The sequence below is a fragment of the Centroberyx gerrardi genome, chromosome 5, assembly GCF_048128805.1.
Source record: "Centroberyx gerrardi isolate f3 chromosome 5, fCenGer3.hap1.cur.20231027, whole genome shotgun sequence".
Lineage (NCBI taxonomy): Eukaryota > Metazoa > Chordata > Actinopteri > Beryciformes > Berycidae > Centroberyx > Centroberyx gerrardi.
Window position 1 is genome coordinate 9,969,337 of NC_136001.1, and position 26,949 is coordinate 9,996,285.

General features: G+C 38.9%; 5 protein-coding genes and 1 pseudogene across 17 annotated transcripts; 3 read left to right on the forward strand and 3 right to left on the reverse strand.

Annotated features, from left to right (window-relative positions):
* Nucleotides 1-4,053: 4,053 nt before the first annotated feature.
* Nucleotides 4,054-4,759, reverse strand: LOC139909088 (transcription factor HES-5-like). Of its 6 annotated transcripts, none has more exons than XM_078283729.1 (3): nucleotides 4,637-4,759; nucleotides 4,188-4,521; nucleotides 4,054-4,130 (listed from the first exon to the last, which is right to left on the reverse strand). In XM_078283729.1, the coding sequence occupies exons 1-3, from the start codon at nucleotides 4,757-4,759 to the stop codon at nucleotides 4,054-4,056; spliced, it is 534 nt and encodes a 177-aa protein (XP_078139855.1). The 6 variants fall into 6 exon arrangements, with proteins under 6 accessions (XP_078139855.1, XP_078139851.1, XP_078139856.1 ...); XM_078283725.1 differs by having other exon boundaries at nucleotides 4,054-4,142; XM_078283730.1 differs by having other exon boundaries at nucleotides 4,054-4,123; nucleotides 4,184-4,521.
* Nucleotides 4,760-7,991: 3,232 nt separating this feature from the next.
* On the reverse strand, nucleotides 7,992-8,673 carry LOC139909092 (transcription factor HES-5-like). Of its 2 annotated transcripts, XM_071896035.2 has the most exons (3): nucleotides 8,551-8,673; nucleotides 8,098-8,435; nucleotides 7,992-8,049 (listed from the first exon to the last, which is right to left on the reverse strand). In XM_071896035.2, the coding sequence occupies exons 1-3, from the start codon at nucleotides 8,671-8,673 to the stop codon at nucleotides 7,992-7,994; spliced, it is 519 nt and encodes a 172-aa protein (XP_071752136.2). The 2 variants fall into 2 exon arrangements, with proteins under 2 accessions (XP_071752136.2, XP_071752135.2); XM_071896034.2 differs by having other exon boundaries at nucleotides 7,992-8,435.
* Nucleotides 8,674-10,578: 1,905 nt separating this feature from the next.
* Nucleotides 10,579-11,260, forward strand: LOC139909091 (transcription factor HES-5-like). Of its 2 annotated transcripts, XM_071896033.2 has the most exons (3): nucleotides 10,579-10,701; nucleotides 10,817-11,154; nucleotides 11,203-11,260. In XM_071896033.2, exons 1-3 carry the CDS (start codon nucleotides 10,579-10,581, stop codon nucleotides 11,258-11,260), a joined length of 519 nt encoding a protein of 172 aa, XP_071752134.2. The 2 variants fall into 2 exon arrangements, with proteins under 2 accessions (XP_071752134.2, XP_071752132.2); XM_071896031.2 differs by having other exon boundaries at nucleotides 10,817-11,260.
* A 5,169-nt stretch (nucleotides 11,261-16,429) lies between these two features.
* Nucleotides 16,430-17,147, reverse strand: LOC139909085 (transcription factor HES-5-like; annotated as a pseudogene).
* A 1,810-nt stretch (nucleotides 17,148-18,957) lies between these two features.
* On the forward strand, nucleotides 18,958-19,663 carry LOC139909094 (transcription factor HES-5-like). 6 transcript variants are annotated; one of them, XM_078283733.1, is made up of 3 exons: nucleotides 18,958-19,080; nucleotides 19,196-19,562; nucleotides 19,611-19,663. In XM_078283733.1, exons 1-3 carry the CDS (start codon nucleotides 18,958-18,960, stop codon nucleotides 19,661-19,663), a joined length of 543 nt encoding a protein of 180 aa, XP_078139859.1. The 6 variants fall into 6 exon arrangements, with proteins under 6 accessions (XP_078139859.1, XP_078139858.1, XP_078139860.1 ...); XM_078283732.1 differs by having other exon boundaries at nucleotides 19,196-19,552; nucleotides 19,601-19,663; XM_078283734.1 differs by having other exon boundaries at nucleotides 19,196-19,533; nucleotides 19,582-19,663.
* Nucleotides 19,664-23,180: 3,517 nt separating this feature from the next.
* On the forward strand, nucleotides 23,181-23,850 carry LOC139909096 (transcription factor HES-5-like). Its single transcript, XM_071896042.2, has 2 exons — nucleotides 23,181-23,303; nucleotides 23,419-23,850. Exons 1-2 carry the CDS (start codon nucleotides 23,181-23,183, stop codon nucleotides 23,848-23,850), a joined length of 555 nt encoding a protein of 184 aa, XP_071752143.1.
* The last annotated feature ends 3,099 nt before the right edge of the window (nucleotides 23,851-26,949 follow it).

The window sequence follows — 26,949 nt, forward strand, 5'->3', positions numbered from 1 at the left end:
AAAAAAAACAGACCTTACAGCCTGTCTCATTTAAATTTTTTTTTTTTTCTCAGTTGCATCAAATTGTTGATCCTTGTCCTTGACTTTCAGTCAAAACAATTTCAGATATTGTACAAAAAGTTTGAAGTTATCAATCAACTCTGTTTATGTACTAAATTGCTTGATAATGTAATAGCATCACATTATTTCATTAACTGACGATTATGACTTCATAAGGGGTTTTAATTAACTGATGAAGTAATAATAACATTGAGAATAATGACAATAATTACATATGTTACACTACTTTTGAAGTAGTAGTTGCAGGTTAATGTAATAATGTGATGTAATTTGCTTATTTGCTACATTTTATTACACTTTCGACCCATTTAAAGGGACATTTTTGTTACATTGACAGGATATACTGTATATTACATCATCAGTTGCTACAAGGCATGTTCAGCAAAATTCTCTAATAAAAAACATAAATAAAGCTTTAGTCTTGTGAATATTTCTCAGCAGCGGGTTTTCTTTTTATGTTTGATCTAAATGAAATCAAATTGTTGAAACCTATCCCAGGTATTCTGTCTGAACAATTCCAACCATTAGGGTAGTAAACAGTTAAAGATAAGTTTGAGCCCCCAAAAATATATGGCTACTGTTTCCCCTCCTGACCAATGAGGTCACACTGTAATAAGACACACTTCTATTGTTCCACTAATGAAAGCAGTGAATGGACAGAGTGTGGGAAACCAGGGAAAACTCACTCACAGAGCCTCTGTGGGACAATAGATCCAGACCTCGACCCTGAAGAGAAGGACGAGGGGGGGTCTCCATATAGAGAAGTATTGATCCATTTCATATCATCACTCTAATTTTTCTCACAAATATACCTACAAATAAAATTTTGAACGTTATTTATGACTGGACAAAGAGTTCCAGATTTCCAGATTTCAGCTGAATTACAAAAAAATAACAAAACAAAAAAAACGCCCATTCCCCCCCCCCCAAAATAACATAAACTAGGATGAAACTTTAATGATCCACGTGGGATAATTGGATCGTTGCAGCAGCAATAGTAATAGAATACATATATATAAACATACAAAATAGAATCCAAACAATTATTGTTTCATACAAACTATGCAACTGGCAGTTCAGCATTCCTTAAGTAGCGTTTATGAGTGGGAAGTATTGGAAATAGTACAGATTACTTATGAATTTACTTACAGTTGCTACTTACAGATGTTACTTACAGTATCAAAAATAATTGTGTATTGATCTTTCATCTTCAAAAATGGAGTAGTAGAATTTGAATATTGTTTAGTGTGTGTCACCCTTCACTGCTGCATTTTAGTTTTAATCTGTTGATTTACAATGAATTTTTTACTTGCTTGCATCCATTATTTACCAACACTTATATTTTGATTGTTTGCAAACAACATTCAAATATTTACTATGGGAGGATTATTTGGAACCGCTTGCATGCAGATGAATTAGCATTTAACAAGGCACGTGCCTATTGTTGAGTGGAAGCTCGGTCAATGGGCAGAGTGTGGGAAAGCTCTGGAGAGCAGAGTCACAGTTCAGTGTGATTAGCATCCTCAACCCCACCAGCACCTGACTATTCTCCAAGGGGAGTTGGCACACTTCAGGAAAGAGCTGTCTCAACCCCCCTCCCTCCTCTCTGAAGACGAAAAATCTGTCATTGCATTTCAACATGCATGTTGTTAATCAGATTGTGGAATCAGAGGCTTTCCCCCCTAAATATCTTAGGATCAATTTATGTTTCTATTTAAATGAAATCAGGTTTTAGAGACAATAAGGTAAATTCATAACATTACATATATCATAATGTTTGTTTGTTGATAATTCATTCATGTAAAGATGATAATAAATCCTCAAAACCAGTCAGTGATCGTCTTTTCCTCCAGATGGTTGGTGATGTCACACACAGAGCCGACACCCATCACTAAAGCTCCATTCAAAGATCTTTTGTAGTGCACTGACCGCAGCACACAGGACTCAGTGTGGGAAACTCTGACCAACTCTGTACTCAGACCAGCTACGAGTCACGAGACAGAAGACACATCTGCTAAATCTGGACACCAGAATGTGTATAATCTTGAGTTTTGGGCGAAATAAATAAAAGAGAAATTTTGACCTAACATCTCTTGATGCAGCAAGGTTGAATTTTTGGACATTGGAGCACATTGTCTATAATAAGCAATGGCCAACAGGCTTGTCTGAAATCTATGCACGAGGCGGACAAACTTAATTTGTGAACACAGGGAGATGCCACCTGCCTTCATTCACTCTCAAATTTCTTCCTTGTTATGAGTGAGAAATATCCTTACCCATGTTACCCAACTTACTATAATGATAATCCTCTTTGATCAGCATCCATTTGATATCAACACATAAATCAAGGTAAATAGCTTGTTAGTGCAGTTACTGTGAGATTAAATGTTCTGTAAAACTACTACAACTACAATAAAATAGGAGCAATGTGTTTTAAAGTGGTATTGCAGATTCATATTGTTGCAACTTAACACATAGAAATCAGAGGAATGGTTTGAAACAGATCAGCAGGTTTCGATTCAGAGACCCAGATTTTGACCTCTGTCTCTTCAGGGTCGAGGTCTGGATCTATTGTCCCACAGTGGCTCTGTGACTGAGTTTTCCCTGGTTTCCCACACTCTGTCCATTCACTGCTTTCACTGGAGAAACAATAGAAGTGTGTCTTATTACACATCACATCTGGACCTCAAATTTATCATTAAACTTTTCATACCCAAACACCTGGAATCAGTAATCGTACCAAAATCACGAGTCAGCAAAGTGATGTAACTGAAATTTAATCAGAGACACAATGAAACCTTTTTCACTTGCTTTAGTGACGCAAGACAACTCACTGGAAAATAATATTAACATGGAGTCAATGTATATTCATTATAACCCAAAGTACAATGGTATGAAATTCCTATACATTGAAATCTAGAATGAAAATATTTTAGGTATAGACAAAATTTAAAGTCATACCATGTGAATATATAAGTAGGTTCTAGAAAGTTTTGACATTCTACTGTAAAACTGTGATGGAGATCTTTACTGCTGAAGGGAGAAAAATTCAAAGGACACCAAGATTGCAATTGATGTTTGTTTATTCCAACACACACAGTGCAACACATCAGGTACAAATGCCTTAAGTGAAGGCAGATAGAGGTGATGACACATCACAACAAAACCTTGGAGACTCTCCAAGACACATTGTACTCAAACAGAGTAGAGGATATTGAACAGCTGTCTTTATAAAAGACAAATGGATATTAGGAGTAAATATTATTCCTTTTTCCATAATGCATTGTTCAAAATGAACATAATATCTTTGACTTGATAACAACAAGAATAGAGAAAATGTGATCTTAAAACAGATCAGGCATTGCTAATCACAAAGTGATGAGAGCAGGTTAATTAATGGCCAGTTAGGTCAACAATGCTCACAGAGCAAGAAGATGTACATTGTCATAACAATGGCAGTGTCACTAAAATGTGACAGTATCAGTTTAAAAATAGCCTTTAAACAAAAGGATAAAAAGAAATGTTGATCTTAAAACAGATCAGTCTTGAATAATCACAGAGATTAAAAGTATGAGGTCAAACCGTTATGGCAAAATGTCCATACAATGGACTATGAAAACTTTCTATGAAATTGATCACTAATAATCAAGAGGTAAAACATGTCATGATAGTGTATCACTCCACCACATAAGACATCAGAAAATTACACAAAATAGTAACAGCTGATTCATCTCACATGAGACTTGATTCATGCAACATGCATGACAAGATGCTCTCTTTCTTAACATGAAAGATACTGTTAAGTTTCATAATTTCCTTGGGAAATGACATTTTGCAATATCAAGACAGTTTGAAAATCAAATAAAAGTAGTTAAAAGGCCTTCTGTTCATACAGAAGAACAAGTCTTTGAATTTTGAAGAATTCAGTTCTTGTAATCTTTGACCAATATGGTCATTTCAGTTTGTGTGGTGTGAGCTCCAGTCTGCAGGTCTCTACCACGGCCTCCAGAGGGCGCTGTGGACTGGACTCTTCTCTTTGCTGTGGACTGGACTCTTCTCTTTGCTGTGGACTGGACTCTTCTCTTTGCTGATGCTGGTCTGGACTGGGCAGCTCAGAAGAGACAAGCCAGCCTCTCTCAGGTTCTGATCAGAGGAAGACTGCAGGTTGTGGAAGTGGTTCAGCAGTCTTCTCTGGGACTGTGTCTTCACCTCCTCCTTGGACAGGAAGTGCTCCACCTCTTGGACACACCTGGAGTAGCCCTGATTGACAGCTGCTGAGTCCACAGGTTGGTGCTGCTGCTGTCGTGTCAGGAAGCAAACTGTCATCTCCAGGATGTCTGCTTTCTCCAGCTTGGAGTCAGGCTGCTGTTTGAGGAACTCTGGACCCAGGAGAGACTTGAGCTGCTCAATGCTGCTGTTGATTCGCTCTCTGCGTAACTTCTCCACCACTGGCTTTCTGAGCTGCAGAAGGAGGAAGAAAGTCATTAATAAACTTATTCTGGAGAATAACATGAAGATGAATCAGTAGGAACATGAATGATGTTGAAGTGTCCATGATCTTGAGCCTTCAATTTACCTTGTGTGTCAGAGTCAGCTGCTCCTGAGAATTGGTCATTGCTGAAGTAATTGTAGGAGCCATGGCTGGATCTCTGTGCTGTAGAGGTTTCTGTAGAGAGAATCTGATATCTGCTGGCTTCATCCCTCCTATTTATAGTCCCAAATCTCCATATGAATGTGTGGGTCTTGGTCTGGTTGGACTTTCTCACAGTCTCAGCCAATCAGAGAGCTTGGTAAGACAATGAGGCATGTGGAGCTGCAGCATGCTGGTTGCTCTTATTGCTGGGGGACAATGGTTAGATCTCAGGGGAACAGATGGAGGACTGGGGGTGATGGAGAGAGACTCACAGAGCTCTGTGTGAATCTGGGTAAGTGGTGACCCTGCAGAGAGAGCAGATCTGTTGCCTCATGTTGGGATCAATGTCTTTGACTGAGCACACGCTCATCATGTTATCACACACGTGGGAGACTGACATTGAGCCCTTATGGTATAGCATAGTGTATAACTTCACTCCAAAAAAAAAGTCAATGGAAATTGGTTTCTGTGAGTAATGTCTGAGTGTGAGGCATGACATTGATCCAAAACCTAATAGGTGTAACTTTATGGAATTTGTCCATGTGAAAATATATATTACTTGTGACACAATGTGTCATATTTTATTGCAGTTTTGTTTTGAAGTTAATAAAGTGCACCATTTTGGGGATCAATACCTCAAGTAACTAGAATGTGATGTCATTGTTATATTTGGTGTCTTCGTATACAGCTGACTTCAGACAACACACATCCTGGTGTCCAGATGTAGCAGATGTGTTCTCTGTCTTATGGCCGGTAGTCGGTGTGAGTAGAGAGTTGATCTCAGTTTCCCACACTGAGTCCTGTGTGCTGCGGTCAGTGCACTACAAAAGGTCTTTGAATGGAGCTTTAGTGAAGGCTGTTGGCTGTGTGTTGTAACAGAGACAGAGCCTGACGTCACCAACCATCTGGAGGGAAACAACACCATTGGCTGCTCTGAGGGTTTATAATATAAAAAATATGATAAAAAAAACAATCCATCAAGAAATGTCACCAATAATAAATTATCATCTCTTTTGTCAACTTTCAATCTGTTTCAGAGAAGATTAACGTAGAGTCAGTATCTTGCTGTGTAACACCAATTGGATCAAAATTTCAGCTCTACTCATGAGGGAGGGGGGTTGAGACAGCTCATTCCTGAAGTGTGCCAACTCACCTTGGAGAATAGTCCGGTGCTGGTGGGGTTGAGGATGCTAATCACACTGAAGTGTGACTCTGCTGTCCAGAGCTTTCCCACACTCTGCCCATTGACAGAAAGTTTAGCGTGTGCCTTGTTAAATGCTAATTCTCTTCCACACAAGCAGTGACCATTATTATTTAGAAGGTCGACCTCATCTAGATTTTGTTTGGAAACAGAAAAAGACAACAGCATTGGTGGTAATTTTTGCAAGCTGGTTGAGAAATTATTTATAACTCACTAAATTACAGTATATGTTTGGATAATCCATTAAGTTTTCAACATTAACAATTAGCAGTTAAAAAAAAAATCTAACTTAAAATTGTGATTTATAAGTTAAATAACTTATCATTGCACACACACACACAGACACACACACACACAGACAGATTGAAAGTTTGTGATAGACTATGTTGAGCCGTAAAAATATTGTATTTCAATTGATCAAATGGAAACATTTTTAAAACTGGTAATGCTGAATCATACTGTTGCAGCAAAGTAGTAAAAATAAGAAGAATGATTTGAAACAGATGAGCAGGTTTCGATTTTGAAACCCATGTTCCCTTTCAACCTCTGTCTCTTCAGGGTTGAGGGTCTGGATCTATTGTCCCACAGCAGCTCTGTGAGTGAGTTTTCCCTGGTTTCCCACACTCTGTCCATTCACTGCTTTCATTAGTGGAACAATAGAAGTGTGTCTTATTGCACATCACATTAGGCTACAAAATGTGACGTCATTCAGGAGGGAAATAGTTAACTTTAAACTCTTTACACTCGAACACATGGAATGGGGAATCGTACCAAAATCATGACTCAGCAAAATGATGTCATTGTAATTTAATAAGAGACACAAAGAAAATTGTCTCAGTTGGTTTGGTGACCCAAGATGACCCACTGCATTTAAATAGAGTGACTTAGCAAAGATGTCAGTTCATCATATTTCATTATAGATCTGCATCACAATTTACTATTCATTAGATTTACACCAAATTTTACAGGTATACTTTATGGATAGACAATTACCGTACTTGAATTGCATGACACATTTTAATCCTGATGTCTGTCACTGACGCATGGGAACTATGATGGAGGAACTCTATCAATTAAGTGAGAAAAATGCCACAGACAATACCTGCAGATACTTCATAATTTTCATCATCACAAAATAGCCAGACATAAGAAGACATTAGAACAACAAAATTGCAATTCATGATGTTTGTTTATTGAAACAGACACAATGAGCCACATAAAGTATAAATGCCCCAACTGGAGGCAGGTAGAGGTGATGACACATCACAACAGGAACTTGGACACTTTTCCAAGACACATTGTACTCAAACAGAGTAGAGGAACAACTGTCTTTATAAAAGACACATAAAATGAACAATATTTGAGTAAACATTACTCACTGTTCTCTTATACATTATTCAAAATGAACATAATAATTTGCACTTAATAACAAAGGCAATGGAGAAATAATTGACCCTAAAACAGATCTGGTTTTGCTAATCACAGTGATGAGAGCAGGCTAATGGTCAGTTAAGCCAATTAATGTTCAAAGAAGAACAAAATGTACATTGTCATAACAATGGTTGTGTCACTAATAAAATGTGACAGTACAAAATTAATTAACTATACCCTTTAGACAAAAGGATAAAAAAATAAATGTTGATCTTACAACATATCAGTCTTGGATAATCACACAGATTAAGAGTATTAGGTCAAGCCGTTACGGCAAAATATCCATACAATGGAAAGTAAAAGTTTTCTAAATTGATCACTAACAATCAAAAGGTAAAACATGTCATGATAGTGTATTACTCCACCACATAACATATAATAAAATTACACAAAGTACTAAGTGCTGATTCTTCTTACAGTAGACTTAATGCATGCAACATGCATGACAAGTTGTTGTCTCACTTAAAATGAAAGATATTGTTGCTAAGTTTCATCATTTCCTTAGGAAATGCCCTTTTGCAAATTGAAAAAGTTTGAAAATCAAACGAAAGTAGTTAAAAGTCTTCTGTTCATACAGAAGAAAATTTTTGATCAATTCAGTTCTTGTAATCTTTGACCAATATGGTCATTTCAGTTTGTGTGGTGTGAGCTCCAGTCTGCAGGTCTCTACCACGGCCTCCAGAGGGCGCTGTGGACTGGACTCTTCTCTTTGCTGTGGACTGGACTCTTCTCTTTGCTGATGCTGGTCTGGACTGGGCAGCTCAGAAGAGACAAGCCAGCCTCTCTCAGGTTCTGATCAGAGGAAGACTGCAGGTTGTGGAAGTGGTTCAGCAGTCTTCTCTGGGACTGTGTCTTCACCTCCTCCTTGGACAGGAAGTGCTCCACCTCTTGGACACACCTGGAGTAGCCCTGATTGACAGCTGCTGAGTCCACAGGTTGGTGCTGCTGCTGTCGTGTCAGGAAGCAAACTGTCATCTCCAGGATGTCTGCTTTCTCCAGCTTGGAGTCAGGCTGCTGTTTGAGGAACTCTGGACCCAGGAGAGACTTGAGCTGCTCAATGCTGCTGTTGATTCGCTCTCTGCGTAACTTCTCCACCACTGGTTTTCTGAGCTGCAGAAGAAGGAAGAAAGTCATTAATAAACTTATTCTGGAGAATAACATGAAGATGAATCAGTAGGAACATGAATGATGTTGAAGTGTCCATGATCTTGAGCCTTCAATTTACCTTGTGTGTCAGAGTCAGCTGCTCCTGAGAATTGGTCATTGCTGAAGTGATTGTAGGAGCCATGGCTGGATCTCTGTGCTGTAGAGGTTTCTGTAGAGAGAATCTGATCTCTGCTAGCTTCATCCCTCCTATTTATAGTCCCAAATCTCCATATGAATGTGTGGGTCTTGGTCTGGTTGGACTTTCTCACAGTCTCAGCCAATCAGAGAGCTTGGTAAGACAATGAGGCATGTGGAGCTGCAGCATGCTGGTTGCTCTTATTGCTGGGGGACAATGGTTAGATCTCAGGGGAACAGGTGGAGGACTGGGGGTGATGGAGAGAGACTTTGTGTGAATCTGGGAAAGTGGTGACCCTGTTAATAGAGCAGATCTGCTGCCTCATGTTGAGATCAATGACTTTGACTGAGCACACGCTCATCATCCCATCACACACACGTGTGCAACTTAAATACAGTGGATCTCTTATGGTATAACATACTGTATGATTTGATGATGAGTGAAAACTAGTAAATGGAAATAGATTGCAATGTAATGTCTGAGTGTGAGCCTTGATATTGATCCAAAACCAAGTAACCCAGTAATATTTTCTCCATTATTTATTCATAATTGAATTAGATGCATGGTTAAAATTTTCTTTTAGAAATACACAATGACCTTTTAGAGAAGTGCAGTGCACATTTTGGAGTTCAGTGTCTCAAGGTATTAGAATGGAATATGTATATGTATGTATGTATATATATTTTATATACTGTATACTTAGCAAACATCTTGTTGTCCAGATGTAGCAGATGTGTCCTGGTAGTCAGTGTGAGTAGAGAGTTGATCTTAGTTTCCCACACTGAGTCCTGTGTGATGCTTTGAATGGAGCTTTAGTGATGTCACTAACCATCTGGAGGGAAAGAGCACAATTGGTGATATGGAGGTTTATAATTCAAACAAGATGATAACAATAATTTGGTGTCTCTTTTGTGAACTTTATTTAATCAGGTTCAGAAATTATGAATATACAGTCAGTATCATCCTGAGCCTTCTTGGATAAAAATTCCAGCACTATCCATGAGCAAGGTTTTTTTAAAAAATTTTTAAGACAGCTGCTGCCTGAAGTGTGCCAACTCCCCTTGGAGAATAGTCCGGTGCTGGTGGGGTTGAGGATGCTAATCACACTGAAGTGTGACTCTGCTGTCCAGAGCTTTCCCACACTCTGCCCATTGACAGAAAGTTTGGCGTGTGCCTTGTTAAATACTAATTCTATTCCACTCAAGTAGTGTGCATTCATTTTTCCAGGTTCCACGTCATTGAGATTTTGTCTGGAAAAAGATCAAAAGTGAGCATTGTTTGTAATTGATGCAAAGAATGAGTATTCATTCACAAATACACAACTTGTAAATTGGGATGACACAATAAGTTTTCAGCATACTTTATTCACACAACAGGTGAAATGGTCCTTCAAAGTTATCACGGTACTGAAGAGTGACTTGCCATTCAATGTACTGCACAATATCATCAGAATGTAAATTGAGAGAAAATACGTAAATTTAATACATCCGTTTGTTTGAGTAATGCAGTTAAATTAATTAAAGTTATTGCTCAGTACTATTGTTAATGTAATACATGTCTGGGGATGAGAAGATTGTCCTTAATCAAAATATTCTTCAAGATGGGAGTAGACAGAAATTTTCAAAATAGAGGATCAATGTCAGTCTCCCACGTGTGTGATGGGATGATGAGCGTGTGCTCAGTCTGCATCATTGATTCCAACATGAGGCAGCAGATCTGCTCTCTCTGCAGGGTCACCACTTTCCCAGATTCACACAGAGCTCTGTGAGTCTCTCTCCATCACCCCCAGTCCTCCACCTGTTCCCCTGAGATCTAACTATTGTCCCCCACCAATAAGAGCAACTAGCATGTTGCAGCTCCACATGCCTCATTCTCCTGTCTGGCTCTCTGATTGGCTAAAGATTGTGAGAAAGTCCAACCAGACCAAGACCCACACATTCATATGGAAATTTGGGACTATAAATAGGAGGGATGGAGCCAGCAGAGATCAGATTCTCTCTACAGAAACCTCTACAGCACAGAGATCCAGCCATGGCTCCTACAATCACTTCAGCAATGACCAATTCTCAGGAGCAGCTGACTCTGACACACAAGGTAAATTGAAGGCTCAAGATCATGGACACTTCAACATCATTCATGTTCCTACTGATTCATCTTCATGTTATTCTCCAGAATAAGTTTATTAATGACTTTCTTCCTCCTTCTGCAGCTCAGAAAGCCAGTGGTGGAGAAGTTACGCAGAGAGCGAATCAACAGCAGCATTGAGCAGCTCAAGTCTCTCCTGGGTCCAGAGTTCCTCAAACAGCAGCCTGACTCCAAGCTGGAGAAAGCAGACATCCTGGAGATGACAGTTTGCTTCCTGACACGACAGCAGCAGCACCAACCTGTGGACTCAGCAGCTGTCAATCAGGGCTACTCCAGGTGTGTCCAAGAGGTGGAGCACTTCCTGTCCAAGGAGGAGGTGAAGACACAGTCCCAGAGAAGACTGCTGAACCACTTCCACAACCTGCAGTCTTCCTCTGATCAGAACCTGAGAGAGACTGGCTTGTCTCTTCTGAGCTGCCCAGTCCAGACCAGCATCAGCAAAGAGAAGAGTCCAGTCCACAGCAAAGAGAAGAGTCCAGTCCACAGCGCCCTCTGGAGGCCGTGGTAGAGACCTGCAGACTGGCGCTCACACCACACAAACTGAAATGACCATATTGGTCAAAGATTACAAGAGCTGAATTCTTCAAAATTCAAAGACTTGTTCTTCTGTATGAACAGAAGGCCTTTTGACTACTTTTCTTTGAGTTTCAAACTTTCTTGATATTGTAAAATGTCATTTTCTAAGGAATGATGAAACTTAGCAACAATATCTTTCATGTTAAGAAAGAGAACATCTTGTCATGCATGTTGCATGAATCAAGTCTCATGTGAGATGAACCAGCTGTTACTATTTTGTGTAATTTTCTGATGTCTTATGTGGTGGAGTGATACACTATCATGACATGTTTTACCTCTTGATTATTAGTGATCAATTTCATAGAAAGTTTTCATTGTCCATTGTATGGACATTTTGCCATAACGGCTTGACCTCATACTTTTAATCTCTGTGATTATTCAAGACTGATCTGTTGTAAGATCAACATTTCTTTTTATCCTTTTGTTTAAAGGCTATTTTTAACCTGATACTGTCACATTTTAGTGACACTGCCATTGTTATGACAATGTACATCTTCTTGCTCTGTGAGCATTGTTGACCTAACTGGCCATTAATTAACCTGCTCTCATCACTTTGTGATTAGTAAAACCAGATCTGTTTTAAGATCAACATTTTCTCCATTCTTGTTGTTATCAAGTCAAAGATATTATGTTCATTTTGAACAATGCATTATGGAAAAAGGAATAATATTTACTCCTAATATCCATTTGTCTTTTATAAAGACAGCTGTTCAATATCCTCTACTCTGTTTGAGTACAATGTGTCTTGGAGAGTCTCCAAGGTTTTGTTGTGATGTGTCATCACCTCTATCTGCCTTCACTTAAGGCATTTGTACCTAATGTGTTGCACTGTGTGTGTTGGAATAAACAAACATCAATTGCAATCTTGGTGTCCTTTGAATTTTTCTCCCTTCAGCAGTAAAGATCTCCATCACAGTTTTACAGTAGAATGTCAAAACTTTCTAGAACCTACTTATATATTCACATGGTATGACTTTAAATTTTGTCTATACCTAAAATATTTTCATTCTAGATTTCAATGTATAGGAATTTCATACCATTGTACTTTGGGTTATAATGAATATACATTGACTCCATGTTAATATTATTTTCCAGTGAGTTGTCTTGCGTCACTAAAGCAAGTGAAAAAGGTTTCATTGTGTCTCTGATTAAATTTCAGTTACATCACTTTGCTGACTCGTGATTTTGGTACGATTACTGATTCCAGGTGTTTGGGTATGAAAAGTTTAATGATAAATTTGAGGTCCAGATGTGATGTGTAATAAGACACACTTCTATTGTTTCTCCAGTGAAAGCAGTGAATGGACAGAGTGTGGGAAACCAGGGAAAACTCAGTCACAGAGCCACTGTGGGACAATAGATCCAGACCTCGACCCTGAAGAGACAGAGGTCAAAATCTGGGTCTCTGAATCGAAACCTGCTGATCTGTTTCAAACCATTCCTCTGATTTCTATGTGTTAAGTTGCAACAATATGAATCTGCAATACCACTTTAAAACACATTGCTCCTATTTTATTGTAGTTGTAGTAGTTTTACAGAACATTTAATCTCACAGTAACTGCACTAACAAGCTATTTACCTTGATTTATGTGTTGATATCAAATGGATGCTGATCAAAGAGGATTATCATTATAGTAAGTTGGGTAACATGGGTAAGGATATTTCTCACTCATAACAAGGAAGAAATTTGAGAGTGAATGAAGGCAGGTGGCATCTCCCTGTGTTCACAAATTAAGTTTGTCCGCCTCGTGCATAGATTTCAGACAAGCCTGTTGGCCATTGCTTATTATAGACAATGTGCTCCAATGTCCAAAAATTCAACCTTGCTGCATCAAGAGATGTTAGGTCAAAATTTCTCTTTTATTTATTTCGCCCAAAACTCAAGATTATACACATTCTGGTGTCCAGATTTAGCAGATGTGTCTTCTGTCTCGTGACTCGTAGCTGGTCTGAGTACAGAGTTGGTCAGAGTTTCCCACACTGAGTCCTGTGTGCTGCGGTCAGTGCACTACAAAAGATCTTTGAATGGAGCTTTAGTGATGGGTGTCGGCTCTGTGTGTGACATCACCAACCATCTGGAGGAAAAGACGATCACTGACTGGTTTTGAGGATTTATTATCATCTTTACATGAATGAATTATCAACAAACAAACATTATGATATATGTAATGTTATGAATTTACCTTATTGTCTCTAAAACCTGATTTCATTTAAATAGAAACATAAATTGATCCTAAGATATTTAGGGGGGAAAGCCTCTGATTCCACAATCTGATTAACAACATGCATGTTGAAATGCAATGACAGATTTTTCGTCTTCAGAGAGGAGGGAGGGGGGTTGAGACAGCTCTTTCCTGAAGTGTGCCAACTCCCCTTGGAGAATAGTCAGGTGCTGGTGGGGTTGAGGATGCTAATCACACTGAACTGTGACTCTGCTCTCCAGAGCTTTCCCACACTCTGCCCATTGACCGAGCTTCCACTCAACAATAGGCACGTGCCTTGTTAAATGCTAATTCATCTGCATGCAAGCGGTTCCAAATAATCCTCCCATAGTAAATATTTGAATGTTGTTTGCAAACAATCAAAATATAAGTGTTGGTAAATAATGGATGCAAGCAAGTAAAAAATTCATTGTAAATCAACAGATTAAAACTAAAATGCAGCAGTGAAGGGTGACACACACTAAACAATATTCAAATTCTACTACTCCATTTTTGAAGATGAAAGATCAATACACAATTATTTTTGATACTGTAAGTAACATCTGTAAGTAGCAACTGTAAGTAAATTCATAAGTAATCTGTACTATTTCCAATACTTCCCACTCATAAACGCTACTTAAGGAATGCTGAACTGCCAGTTGCATAGTTTGTATGAAACAATAATTGTTTGGATTCTATTTTGTATGTTTATATATATGTATTCTATTACTATTGCTGCTGCAACGATCCAATTATCCCACGTGGATCATTAAAGTTTCATCCTAGTTTATGTTATTTTGGGGGGGGGGGGAAATGGGCGGGGGTTTTTTTGTTATTTTTTTGTAATTCAGCTGAAATCTGGAAATCTGGAACTCTTTGTCCAGTCATAAATAACGTTCAAAATTTTATTTGTAGGTATATTTGTGTAAGTAATCTGTACTATTTCCAATACTTCCCACTCATAAACGCTACTTAAGGAATGCTGAACTGCCAGTTACATATGTTTGTATAAAACAATAACTGTTTGGATTCTATTTTGTATGTTTATATTATTTTTTTTTTTCTCTCCCTACTGTATTCTATTACTTTTGCTGCTGCAACCATCCAATGATCCCACGTGGATAATTAAAGTTTCATCCTAGCTTATGTTATTTTGGGGAAAAAAAGAATGGCCGTTTTTTTTTTTTTGTAGTTTTGTAGTTCAGCTGAAATCTCGAAATCTGGAATTCTTTTTCCAGTCATAAATTGAGAGCAGAAATAACGTTCAAAATTGTATTTGTAGGTATATTTTGTGAGAAAAAGTCATGATTAGAAATGGATCAATAGTTCTCTATATGGAGACACCCCCTCTGTCTCTTCAGGGTCGAGGTCTGGATCTATTGTCCCACAGAGGCTCTGTGAGTGAGTTTTCCCTGGTTTCCCACACTCTGTCCATTCACTGCTTTCATTAGTGGAACAATAGAAGTGTGTCTTATTACAGTGTGACCTCATTGGTCAGGAGGGGAAACAGTAGCCATATATTTTTGGGGGCTCAAACTTATCTTTAACTGTTTACTACCGTAATGGTTGGAATTGTTCAGACAGAATACCTGGGATAAGTTTGAGCAATTTGATTTCATTTAGATCAAATACACAAAGAAAATCCGCTGCTGAGAAATATTCACAGGACTAAAGCTTTATTTATTTTTTTATTAAAGAGTTTTGCTGAACATGCCTTGTGGCAACTGATGATGTAATATCCTGTCAATGTAATAAAATGTCCCTTTAAATGGTTTAAATGGGAAAATGTAATAAAATGTAGCAAATAAGCACATTGCATCACATTATTACATTAACCTGCAACTACTACTTCAAAAACAGTGTAACATATTTTTAACTGATGATGTAATTAACAAATAATGTAACAATTTGTGTTATTATATTCTTCTTATTGTTACAAGTTATTTAATTATTGTCATTATTCTCAATGTTTTTATTACTTCATCAGTTAATTAAAACCCCTTATGAAGTCATAATTGTCAGTTAATGTAATAATATGATGTTATTACATTATCAAGCAATTTAATACATAAACAGAGTTAAATGATAACTTCAAACTTTTTGTACAATATCTGAAATTCCTTTGACTGAAAGTCAAGGACAAGGATCAACAATTTGATGCAGCTGAGATCAGAGACAAAGACATTTTAACTGAGACAGGCTGTAAGAAGTTTTTTTTTTTATTTTTTTTTTATCTTTATTTATACAGGAAGGGTTTTGATGATCATGCATACTCTTCCTCAGCACCATCCTGTTCCACACATTCAGTCCAGTTACACACATTCACACCTGGGAGCTTCCAGTTCACTGTCTTCCCTGTTGGCCACTGAGCAGCAGCTGGAGGAATTCACTTTCCACACGCACATTTTCAGAAACTGTTAGGCATTTCTAACCGGTGACCTACCAGTGACAAGCCTAAGTCTCTCAGTTCTACACTACATTTCAGAGGCATTAAGTATAAACAGATAATCAAATTTAATCTCAGGATATATCACTGTACTAAAGAGGGCTTTATTGACAAAGCAGGGACAAGAAAGTTTGCACATAATGTGTGTTTATTCAAACACTCAGTGAGTCACAGCAGGTAAAAATGCTTCAAGTGAAGTAAAATAAAGGTGATGACACATCACAACAGGAACTTGGACATTTCTCCAAGACACAATGCACTCAAACAGAGTAGAGGAAGAACTGTCTTTTTAAAAGACGCATTAAAATTAACAATATTTGAGTAAACATTACTCACTGTTCTAAAGATTGAAAATCAAACAAAAGTAGTTAAAAGGCCTTCTGTTCATACAGAAGAACAAGTCTTTGAATTTTGAACTATTCAGTTCTTGTAATCTTTGACCAATATGGTCATTTCAGTTTGTGTGGTGTGAGCTCCAGTCTGCAGATCTCTGCCACGGCCTCCAGAGGGCGCTGTGGACTGGACTCTTCTCTTTGCTGTGGACTGGACTCTTCTCTTTGCTGATGCTGGTCTGGACTGGGCAGCTCAGAAGAGACAAGCCAGCCTCTCTCAGGTTCTGATCAGAGGAAGACTGCAGGTTGTGGAAGTGGTTCAGCAGTCTTCTCTGGGACTGTGTCTTCACCTCCTCCTTGGACAGGAAGTGCTCCACCTCTTGGACACACCTGGAGTAGCCCTGATTGACAGCTGCTGAGTCCACAGGTTGGTGCTGCTGCTGTCGTGTCAGGAAGCAAACTGTCATCTCCAGGATGTCTGCTTTCTCCAGCTTGGAGTCAGGCTGCTGTTTGAGGAACTCTGGACCCAGGAGAGACTTGAGCTGCTCAATGCTGCTGTTGATTCACTCTCTGCGTAACTTCTCCACCACTGGCTTTCTGAGCTGCAGAAGGAAGAAAAAAGTCATTAATAAACTTTTTCTGGAGAATAACATGAAGATGAATCAGTAGGAACATGAATGATGTTGAAGTGTCCATGATCTTGAGCCTTCAATTTACCTTGTGTGTCAGAGTCAGCTGCTCCTGAGAATTGGTCATTGCTGAAGTGATTGTAGGAGCCATGGCTGGATCTCTGTGCTGTAGAGGTTTCTGTAGAGAGAATCTGATCTCTGCTGGCTTCATCCCTCCTATTTATAGTCCCAAATCTCCATATGAATGTGTGAGTCTTGGTCTGGTTGGACTTTCTCACAGTCTCAGCCAATCAGAGAGCTTGGTAAGACAATGAGGCATGTGGAGCTGCAGCATGCTGGTTGCTCTTATTGCTGAGGGACAATGGTTAGATCTCAGGGGAACAGGTGGAGGACTGGGGGTGATGGAGAGAGACTCACAGAGCTCTGGGTGAATCTGGGAAAGTGGTGACCCTGTAAAGAGATCAGATCTGCTGCCTCATGTTGGGATCAATGATGCAGACTGAGCACACGCTCATCATCCCATCACACACACGTGTGCAACTTAAATACAGTGGATCTCTTATGGTATAACATACTGTATGATTTGATGATGAGTGAAAACTAGTAAATGGAAATAGATTGCAATGTAATGTCTGAGTGTGAGCCTTGATATTGATCCAAAACCAAGTAACCCAGTAATATTTTCTCCATTATTTATTCATAATTGAATTAGATGCATGGTTATAATTTTATTTTAGAAATACACAATGAGCTTTTAGAGAAGTGCAGTGCACATTTTGGAGTTCAGTGCCTCGAGGTATTAGAATGGAATATGTATATGTATGTATGTATATATATTTTATATACTGTATACTTAGCAAACATCTTGTTGTCCAGATGTAGCAGATGTGTCCTGGTAGTCAGTGTGAGTAGAGAGTTGATCTTAGTTTCCCACACTGAGTCCTGTGTGATGCTTTGAATGGAGCTTTAGTGATGTCACTAACCATCTGGAGGGAAAGAGCACAATTGGTGATATGGAGGTTTATAATTCAAACAAGATGATAACAATAATTTGGTGTCTCTTTTGTGAACTTTATTTAATCAGGTTCAGAAATGATGAATATACAGTCAGTATCATGCTGTGTAACACCAAAAACATAAATCCCGAGCCTTCTTGGATAAAAATTCCAGCACTGTCAATGAGCAAGATTTTTTTTTTTTTTTTATAAGACAGCTGCTGCCTGAAGTGTGCCAACTCCCCTTGGAGAATAGTCCGGTGCTGGTGGGGTTGAGGATGCTAATCACACTGAAGTGTGACTCTGCTGTCCAGAGCTTTCCCACACTCTGCCCATTGACAGAAAGTTTGGCGTGTGCCTTGTTAAATGCTAATTCTATTCCACTCAAGTAGTGTGCATTCATTTTTACAGGTTCCACGTCATTGAGGTTTTGTTTTTGGAAAAAGATCAAAAGTGAGCATTGTTTGTAATTGATGCAAAGAATGAGTATTCATTCACAAATACACAACTTGTAAGTTGGGATAACACAATAAGTTTTCAGCATAATTAATTCACACAACAGGTGAAATGGTCCTTCAAAGTTATGATGGTACTGAAGAGTGACTTGCCATTCAATAAATGTCTGTGGATGAGAAGATTGTCCTTAATGAAAATATTCTTCAAGATGGGAGTAGACAGAAATTTTCAAAATCGAGGATCAATGTCAGTCTCCCACGTGTGTGATGGGATGATGAGCGTGTGCTCAGTCTGCATCATTGATCCCAACATGAGGCAGCAGATCTGCTCTCTCTGCAGGGTCACCACTTTCCCAGATTCACACAGAGCTCTGTGAGTCTCTCTCCATCACCCCCAGTCCTCCACCTGTTCCCCTGAGATCTAACCATTGTCCCCCACCAATAAGAGCATTCAGCATGTTGCATCCCTTATTGTCTTACCAAGCTCTCTGATTGGCTGAGACTATGAGAAAGTCCAACCAGACCAAGACCCACACATTCATATGGAGATTTGGGACTATAAATAGGAGGGATGAAGCCAGCAGAGATCAGATTCTCTCTACAGAAACCTCTACAGCACAGAGATCCAGCCATGGCTCCTACAATCACTTCAGCAATGATCAATTCTCAGGAGCAGCTGACTCTGACACACAAGGTAAATTGAAGGCTCAAGATCATGGACACTTCAACATCATTCATGTTCCTACTGATTCATCTTCATGTTATTCTCCAGAATAAGTTTATTAATGACTTTTCTCTTCCTTCTGCAGCTCAGAAAGCCAGTGGTGGAGAAGTTACGCAGAGAGCGAATCAACAGCAGCATTGAGCAGCTCAAGTCTCTCCTGGGTCCAGAGTTCCTCAAACAGCAGCCTGACTCCAAGCTGGAGAAAGCAGACATCCTGGAGATGACAGTTTGCTTCCTGACACGACAGCAGCAGCACCAACCTGTGGACTCAGCAGCTGTCAATCAGGGCTACTCCAGGTGTGTCCAAGAGGTGGAGCACTTCCTGTCCAAGGAGGAGGTGAAGACACAGTCCCAGAGAAGACTGCTGAACCACTTCCACAACCTGCAGTCTTCCTCTGATCAGAACCTGAGAGAGGCTGGCTTGTCTCTTCTGAGCTGCCCAGTCCAGACCAGCATCAGCAAAGAGAAGAGTCCAGTCCACAGCAAAGAGAAGAGTCCAGTCCACAGCAAAGAGAAGAGTCCAGTCCACAGTGCCCTCTGGAGGCCGTGGTAGAGACCTGCAGACTGGAGCTCACACCACACAAACTGAAATGACCATATTGGTCAAAGATTACAAGAACTGAATAGTTAAAATTTTAAAGAGGTGTTCTTCTGTATCAACAGAAGGCCTGCTTTTGTTTGATTTTCAATCTTTCTTGATTTGCAAAATTTCATTTCCCAAGGAAATGATGAAACTTGGCAACAATATCTTTCATGTTAAGAAAGAGAGCATCTTGTCATGCATGTTGCATGAATTAAGTCTTCTTCAAGAAGAATCAGCAGTTGCTACTTTTTTGTAATTTTATGATATGTTATATGGTGGAGTAATACACTATCATGACATGTTTTACCTTTTGATTATTAGTGATCAATTTCATAGAACGTTTTCATTGTCAATTGTATGGACATTTAGCCACAATGGCTTGACCTCATACTTTTAATCTCTGTGATTATTCAAGGCTGATCTGTTGTAAGATCAACATTTCTTTTTATCCTTTTGTTTTAAGGCTAAACTTAACCTGATACTGTCACATTTTAGTGACACTGCCATTGTTATGACAATGTACATCTTCTTGCTCTGTGAGCATTGTTGACCTAACTGGCCATTAATTAACCTGCTCTCATCACTTTGTGATTAGCAAAACCAGATCTGTTTTAAGGTCAATTATTTCTCTATAGCTTTTGTTATTAAGTGCAAATGATTATGTTCATGTTGAATAATTTATAAGAGAACAGTGAGTAATGTTTACTCAAATATTGTTCATTTTCTGTGTCTTTTATAAAGACAGTTGTTCCTCTACTCTGTTTGAGTACAATGTGTCTTGGAAAAGTGTCCAAGTTCCTGTTGTGATGTGTCATCACCTCTACCTGCCTCCAGTTGGGGCATTTATACTTTATGTGGCTCATTGTGTCTGTTTCAATAAACAAACATCATGAATTGCAATTTTCTTGTTCGGATTTTTCCTCTTCTTATACCTACTTTGCGATGATGAAAAAACGAAGTGTCTGCAAGTGTTTTCTGTTAAATTTTTCTCACTTAATTGATAGAGTTCTCCATCATAGGTCCCATTGCTTGGAGACAAAATTAACATTAAAATGTGGCACGTAATCGTCTATCCATAAAGTATACCTGTAAAATTCACGTGGAAATCTTATAGTAAACTTTTATGCACATCTGTAATCAGAAATGATGATCTGACATTATCTATGTTGTGTCACTCTATTTAAATGCAGTGGGTCATCTTGGGTCACCAAACCAACTGAGACAATTTTCTTTGTGTCTCTGATTAAGTTTCAATGACATAATTTTGCTGAGTCATGATTTTGATACGATTCCCCATTCTACGTGTTGGAGTGTAAAGAGTTTAAAGTTAACTATTTCCCTCCTGAATGACGTCACATTTTGTAGCCTAATGTGATGTGCAATAAGACACACTTCTATTGTTCCACTAATGAAAGCAGTGAATGGACAGAGTGTGGGAAACCAGGGAAAACTCACTCACAGAGCCGCTGTGGGACAATAGATCCAGACCTCGACCCTAGAGGTTGAAAGGGGGCGCGGGTCTGAAAATGGAAACCCGCTGATCTGTTTCAAATCATTCAGCTGATTTTTAGTACTTTGTTGCAACAGTATGAATCGGCATTACCAGTTTCAAAAATATTTCCATTTGATCAATTGAAAAATAATATTTTTACAGTTGAACACAATCTATCACAAACTTTCAATCTCTGTGTCACTACACTGAGAAGTTAATTCACTTGCAATTCATCATTTTAAGTTACAGTTTGTATATTACTATTAATTTATATGTTTAAGTTCAGATATTTGTCTCAGAATTACATTCTCATGATACTTACCTTGGAAAACCAGTTGGTTGAAACTGTACATTGTTCAGTACATTGTATAGATGCCAGGCAGGTCAATGTCCAGCATGATGATATTTTGAAGATCCAATTCACTTGTTCTCAGTGTATATTGTTTATGTTAAAGACTTAGTGGATTACCCAAGCAATTGATTTTGTGAGTTATGAATGATTTCTCTATCATCTTGTAACAATGACAACTAATACTGATTATTTTCTATCTATTTCCAAATAAAATCTTGATGAGGTCGACCCCCTAAATAATAATGGTCACTGCTTGTGTGGAAGAGAATCCTCATTTAACAAGGCACACGCCAAACTTTCTGTCAATGGGCAGAGTGTGGGAAAGCTCTGGACAGCAGAGTCACACTTCAGTGTGATTAGCATCCTCAACCCCACCAGCACCGGACTATTCTCCAAGGTGAGTTGGCACACTTCAGGAATGAGCTGTCTCAACCCCCCTCCCTCATGAGTAGAGCTGAAATTTTGATCCAATTGGTGTTACACAGCAAGATACTGACTCTACGTTAATCTTCTCTGAAACAGATTGAAAGTTGACAAAAGTGATGATAAATTAATATTGGTGACATTTCTTGATGGATTGATTTTTTATCATATTTTTTATATTATAAACCCTCAGAGCAGCCAATGGTGTTGTTTCCCTCCAGATGGTTGGTGACGTCAGGCTCTGTCTCTGTTACAACACACAGCCAACAGCCTTCACTAAAGCTCCATTCAAAGACCTTTTGTAGTGCACTGACCGCAGCACACAGGACTCAGTGTGGGAAACTGAGATCAACTCTCTACTCACACCGACTACCGGCCATAAGACAGAGACTGCTGGATGAGTGTTGTCTAAAGTTAGCTGTATATAAATATATACCAAGTAGCCTACATCATTGACATTGATATCATTATATCAGGGATGCAAACTCATGGAGAGGGCAGACACAAAACCACTCAGAAATCATTAATTTAAGTGCCCTATTTTGGGATCAAAAAGGTGACTCTCACCTAAAGGTGACTAGTTTGCACTCCTGTATATTGTTTTCTGGTACCTTGAGGTGTTGAACTCCAAAATGGTGCACTGTATTTACTTCAAAGAAAAACTGGAGAAAAATATGTCACATGTCAAATGTATTTTCACCCAGGTTTTTATAAATGTATTTAACAACAAAATAAGCCTGTATATAACCATGCATCTAATTGAATTATGAATACATAATTGCAGAAATATTACTTGGTTTCTTGGCTCACACTCAGACATTACATGTAGCAAACCAATTTGATTGACTAGTTTTCACTGAGTGAAATCATACAGCATGTTAAGAGATCTACTCTATTTTAGTCTCACACGTGTGTGATGGGATGATGAGCGTGTGCTCAGTCAACGTCATTGATCCCAACATGAGGCAGCAGATCTGCTCTCTCTGTAGGGTCACCACTTTCCCAGATTCACACAGAGCTCTGTGAGTCTCTCTCCATCACCCCCAGTCCTCCACCTGTTCCCCTGAGATCTAACCATTGTCCCCCAGCAATAAAAGCATTCAGCATGCTGCATCCCTTATTGTCTTACCAAGCTCTATGATTGGTTGAGACTGTGAGAAAGTCCAACCAGACCAAGACCCACACATTCATATGGAGATTTGGGACTATAAATAGGAGGGATGAAGCCAGCAGAGATCAGATTCTCTCTACAGAAACCTCTACAGCACAGAGATCCAGCCATGGCACCTACAATCACTTCAGCAATGATCAATTCTCAGGAGCAGCTGACTCTGACACACAAGGTAAATTGAAGGCTCAAGATCATGGATACTTCAAAATCATTCATGTTCCTACTGATTCATCTTCATGTTATTCTCCAGAATAAGTTTATTAATGACTTTTCTCTTCCTTCTGCAGCTCAGAAAGCCAGTGGTGGAGAAGTTACGCAGAGAGCGAATCAACAGCAGCATTGAGCAGCTCAAGTCTCTCCTGGGTCCAGAGTTCCTCAAACAGCAGCCTGACTCCAAGCTGGAGAAAGCAGACATCCTGGAGATGACAGTTTGCTTCCTGACACGACAGCAGCAGCACCAACCTGTGGACTCAGCAGCTGTCAATCAGGGCTACTCCAGGTGTGTCCAAGAGGTGGAGCACTTCCTGTCCAAGGAGGAGGTGAAGACACAGTCCCAGAGAAGACTGCTGAACCACTTCCACAACCTGCAGTCTTCCTCTGATCAGAACCTGAGAGAGGCTGGCTTGTCTCTTCTGAGCTGCCCAGTCCAGACCAGCATCAGCAAAGAGAAGAGTCCAGTCCACAGCAAAGAGAAGAGTCCAGTCCACAGCGCCCTCTGAAGGCCGTGGTAGAGATCTGCAGACTGGAGCTCACACCACACAAACTGAAATGACCATATTGGTCAAAGATTACTTGAACTGAATTGGTCAAAATTCAAAGACTTGTTCTTCTGTATGCACAGAAGGTCTTTTGATTACTTTTGTTTGAGTTTCAAACTTTCTTGATTTGCAAAATGTTATTTCCCAAGGAAATTATTAAACTTAGCAACAATATCTTTCATGTTAAGAAAGAGAACATCTTGTCATGCATGTTGCATGAATCAAGTCTCATGTGAGATGAATCAGCTGTTACTATTTTGTGTAATTTTATGATGTATGATATGGTAGAGTAATACACTATCATGACATGTTTTACCTCTTGATTATTAGTGATCAATTTCATAGAAAGTTTTCATTGTCCATTGTATGGACATTTTGCCATAACGGCTTGACCTCATACTTTTAATCTCTGTGATTATTCAAGACTGATCTGTTTTAAGATCAACATTTCTTTTTATCCTTTTGTTTAAAGGCTATTTTTAAACTGATACTGTCACATTTTAGTGACACTGCCATTATAATGAGAATGTACATCTTCTTGCTCTGTGAGCATTGTTGACCTAACTGGCCATTAATTAACCTGCTCTCATCACTTTGTGATTAGCAATGCCTGATCTGTTTTAAGATCACATTTTCTCCATTCTTGTTATCAAGTCAAAGATATTATGTTCATTTTGAACAATGCATTATGGAAAAGGGAGTAATGTTTACTCCTATTCATGTGTCTTTTATAAAGACAGCTGTTCAATATCCTCTACTCTGTTTGAGTACAATGTGTCTTGGAGAGTCTCCAAGGTTTTGTTGTGATGTGTCATCACCTCTATCTGCCTTCACTTAAGGCATTTGTACCTGATGTGTTGCACTGTGTGTGTTGGAATAAACAAACATCAATTGCAATCTTGGTGTCCTTTGAATTTTTCTCCCTTCAGCAGTAAAGATCTCCATCACAGTTTTAGAATGGCAAAATGTTCTAGTATGTTATTATTATCATACAGTATGCCTTTGTCTATATCTAAATTATCTTTCATGATAGATTGAATTTTATAGCCATTTCATACCATTGTACAATGGGGGGTTATAATGAATTTACATTGGCTACATGATAACATTCAGTTCAAATGGGTCGTCTTGGGTCAGCAAACCAACTGAAAAAGGTTTCTTTGTGTCTCTGATTAAGTTTCAGTTACATCACTTTGCTGACTCATGATTTTTTTGGAACAATTTCTGATTCCAGGTGTTTGGATGTAAAGAGTTTAAAGTTAACTGTTTCCCTCCTGAATGAGGTCACACTGTGAAGTCTAATATGATATGTAATAAGACACACTTCTATTGTTTCTCCAATGAAAGCAGTGAATGGACAGAGTGTGGGAAACCAGGGAAAAGTCACTCACAGAGCCGCTGTGGGACAATAGATCCAGACCTCGACCCTGAAGAGACAGAGGTCAAAATGTGGGTCTCTGAATTGAAACCTGCTAATCTGTTACAATCTATTCCTCTGATTCTTTACTGTTAAGTTGCAACAACATGAATCAGCATCACCAGTTTTAAAAGTACGTTGAAGAGCTGCCAGGCAAGTCACTCTCCAGCACTATGATCACTTTGAAGGCCCATTTCACCTGTTGTATTCAGTGTGTAGCCTATTTATTGCACTGAAAACTCATTGTATTATCCAAACTTATGAGTTGTTTATTTATGAATTAATACTCTAACTCTATCGGCTTTGCATCAATTACAAACAATGCGGACCTTTGATCTTTTTCCCAAAAAAATCTTGATGATGTTTAACCTGCAAAAATTGAATGCAAACTGTTTGAGTGGAAAGGACCATTTCACCTGTTGTGTTGAGTGTGAATTAAATATGCTGAAAACTTATTGTGTTATGCAAACTTAGGAGTTGTTTATTTGTGAATGAATACTCATTCTTTGCATCAATTACAAACAATGCTCACTTTTGATCTTTTTCCAGACAAAATCTCAATGACGTGGAACCTGGAAAAATGAATGCACACTACTTGAGTGGAATATAATTAGCATTTAACAAGGCACACGCCAAACTTTCTGTCAATGGGCAGAGTGTGGGAAAGCTCTGGACAGCAGAGTCACACTTCAGTGTGATTAGCATCCTCAACCCCACCAGCACCGGACTATTCTCCAAGGGGAGTTGGCACACTTCAGGCAGCAGCTGTCTTAAAAAAAAAAAAAAAATCCTTGCTCATTGATAGTGCTGGAATTTTTTATCCAAGAAGGCTCGGGATGATACTGACCTTATATTCACCATTTCTGAACCTGATTAAATAAAGCTCACAAAAGAGACACCAAATTATTGTTATCATCTTGTTTGAATTATAAACCTCCATATCACCAATTGTGCTCTTTCCCTCCAGATGGTTAGTGACATCACTAAAGCTCCATTCAAAGCATCACACAGGACTCAGTGTGGGAAACTAAGATCAACTCTCTACTCACACTGACTACCAGGACACATCTGCTACATCTGGACAACAAGATGTTTGCTAAGTATACAGTATATAAAATATATATACATACATACATATACATATTCCATTCTAATACCTTGAGGCACCGAACTCCAAAATGTGCACTGCACTTCTCTAAAAGGTCATTGTGTATTTCTAAAAGAAAATTTTAGCCATGCATTTAATTCAATTATGAATAAATAATGGAGAAAATATTACTGGGTTACTTGGTTTTGGATCAATATCAAGGCTCACACTCAGACATTACATTACAATCTATTTCCATTTACTAGTTTTCACTCATCATCAAATCATACAGTATGTTATACCATAAGAGATCCACTGTATTTCAGTTGCACACGTGTGTGTGATGGGATGATGAGCGTGTGCTCAGTCAAAGTCATTGATCTCAACATGAGGCAGCAGATCTGCTCTATTAACAGGGTCACCACTTTCCCAGATTCACACAAAGTCTCTCTCCATCACCCCCAGTCCTCCACCTGTTCCCCTGAGATCTAACCATTGTCCCCCAGCAATAAGAGCATTCAGCATGCTGCATCCCTTATTGTCTTACCAAGCTCTA

Excerpts from the sequence above, each read along its gene's own strand:
- LOC139909088 (XM_078283725.1), bottom strand. The coding sequence starts at position 4,759 with ATGAAGCCAGCAGATATCAGATTCTCTCTACAGAAACCTCTACAGCAC. Across the intron at positions 4,522-4,636 it reads AGCTGACTCTGACACACAAG|CTCAGAAAGCCAGTGGTGGA; the intron begins GTAAATTGAAGG and ends CTCCTTCTGCAG. Across the intron at positions 4,143-4,187 it reads TCAGAACCTGAGAGAGGCTG|AGAAGAGTCCAGTCCACAGC; the intron begins GCTTGTCTCTTC and ends GCATCAGCAAAG.
- LOC139909092 (XM_071896034.2), bottom strand. The coding sequence starts at position 8,673 with ATGAAGCTAGCAGAGATCAGATTCTCTCTACAGAAACCTCTACAGCAC. Across the intron at positions 8,436-8,550 it reads AGCTGACTCTGACACACAAG|CTCAGAAAACCAGTGGTGGA; the intron begins GTAAATTGAAGG and ends CTTCTTCTGCAG.
- LOC139909091 (XM_071896031.2), top strand. The coding sequence starts at position 10,579 with ATGGAGCCAGCAGAGATCAGATTCTCTCTACAGAAACCTCTACAGCAC. Across the intron at positions 10,702-10,816 it reads AGCTGACTCTGACACACAAG|CTCAGAAAGCCAGTGGTGGA; the intron begins GTAAATTGAAGG and ends CTCCTTCTGCAG.
- LOC139909094 (XM_078283731.1), top strand. The coding sequence starts at position 18,958 with ATGAAGCCAGCAGAGATCAGATTCTCTCTACAGAAACCTCTACAGCAC. Across the intron at positions 19,081-19,195 it reads AGCTGACTCTGACACACAAG|CTCAGAAAGCCAGTGGTGGA; the intron begins GTAAATTGAAGG and ends TTCCTTCTGCAG. Across the intron at positions 19,530-19,574 it reads TCAGAACCTGAGAGAGGCTG|AGAAGAGTCCAGTCCACAGC; the intron begins GCTTGTCTCTTC and ends GCATCAGCAAAG.
- LOC139909096 (XM_071896042.2), top strand. The coding sequence starts at position 23,181 with ATGAAGCCAGCAGAGATCAGATTCTCTCTACAGAAACCTCTACAGCAC. Across the intron at positions 23,304-23,418 it reads AGCTGACTCTGACACACAAG|CTCAGAAAGCCAGTGGTGGA; the intron begins GTAAATTGAAGG and ends TTCCTTCTGCAG.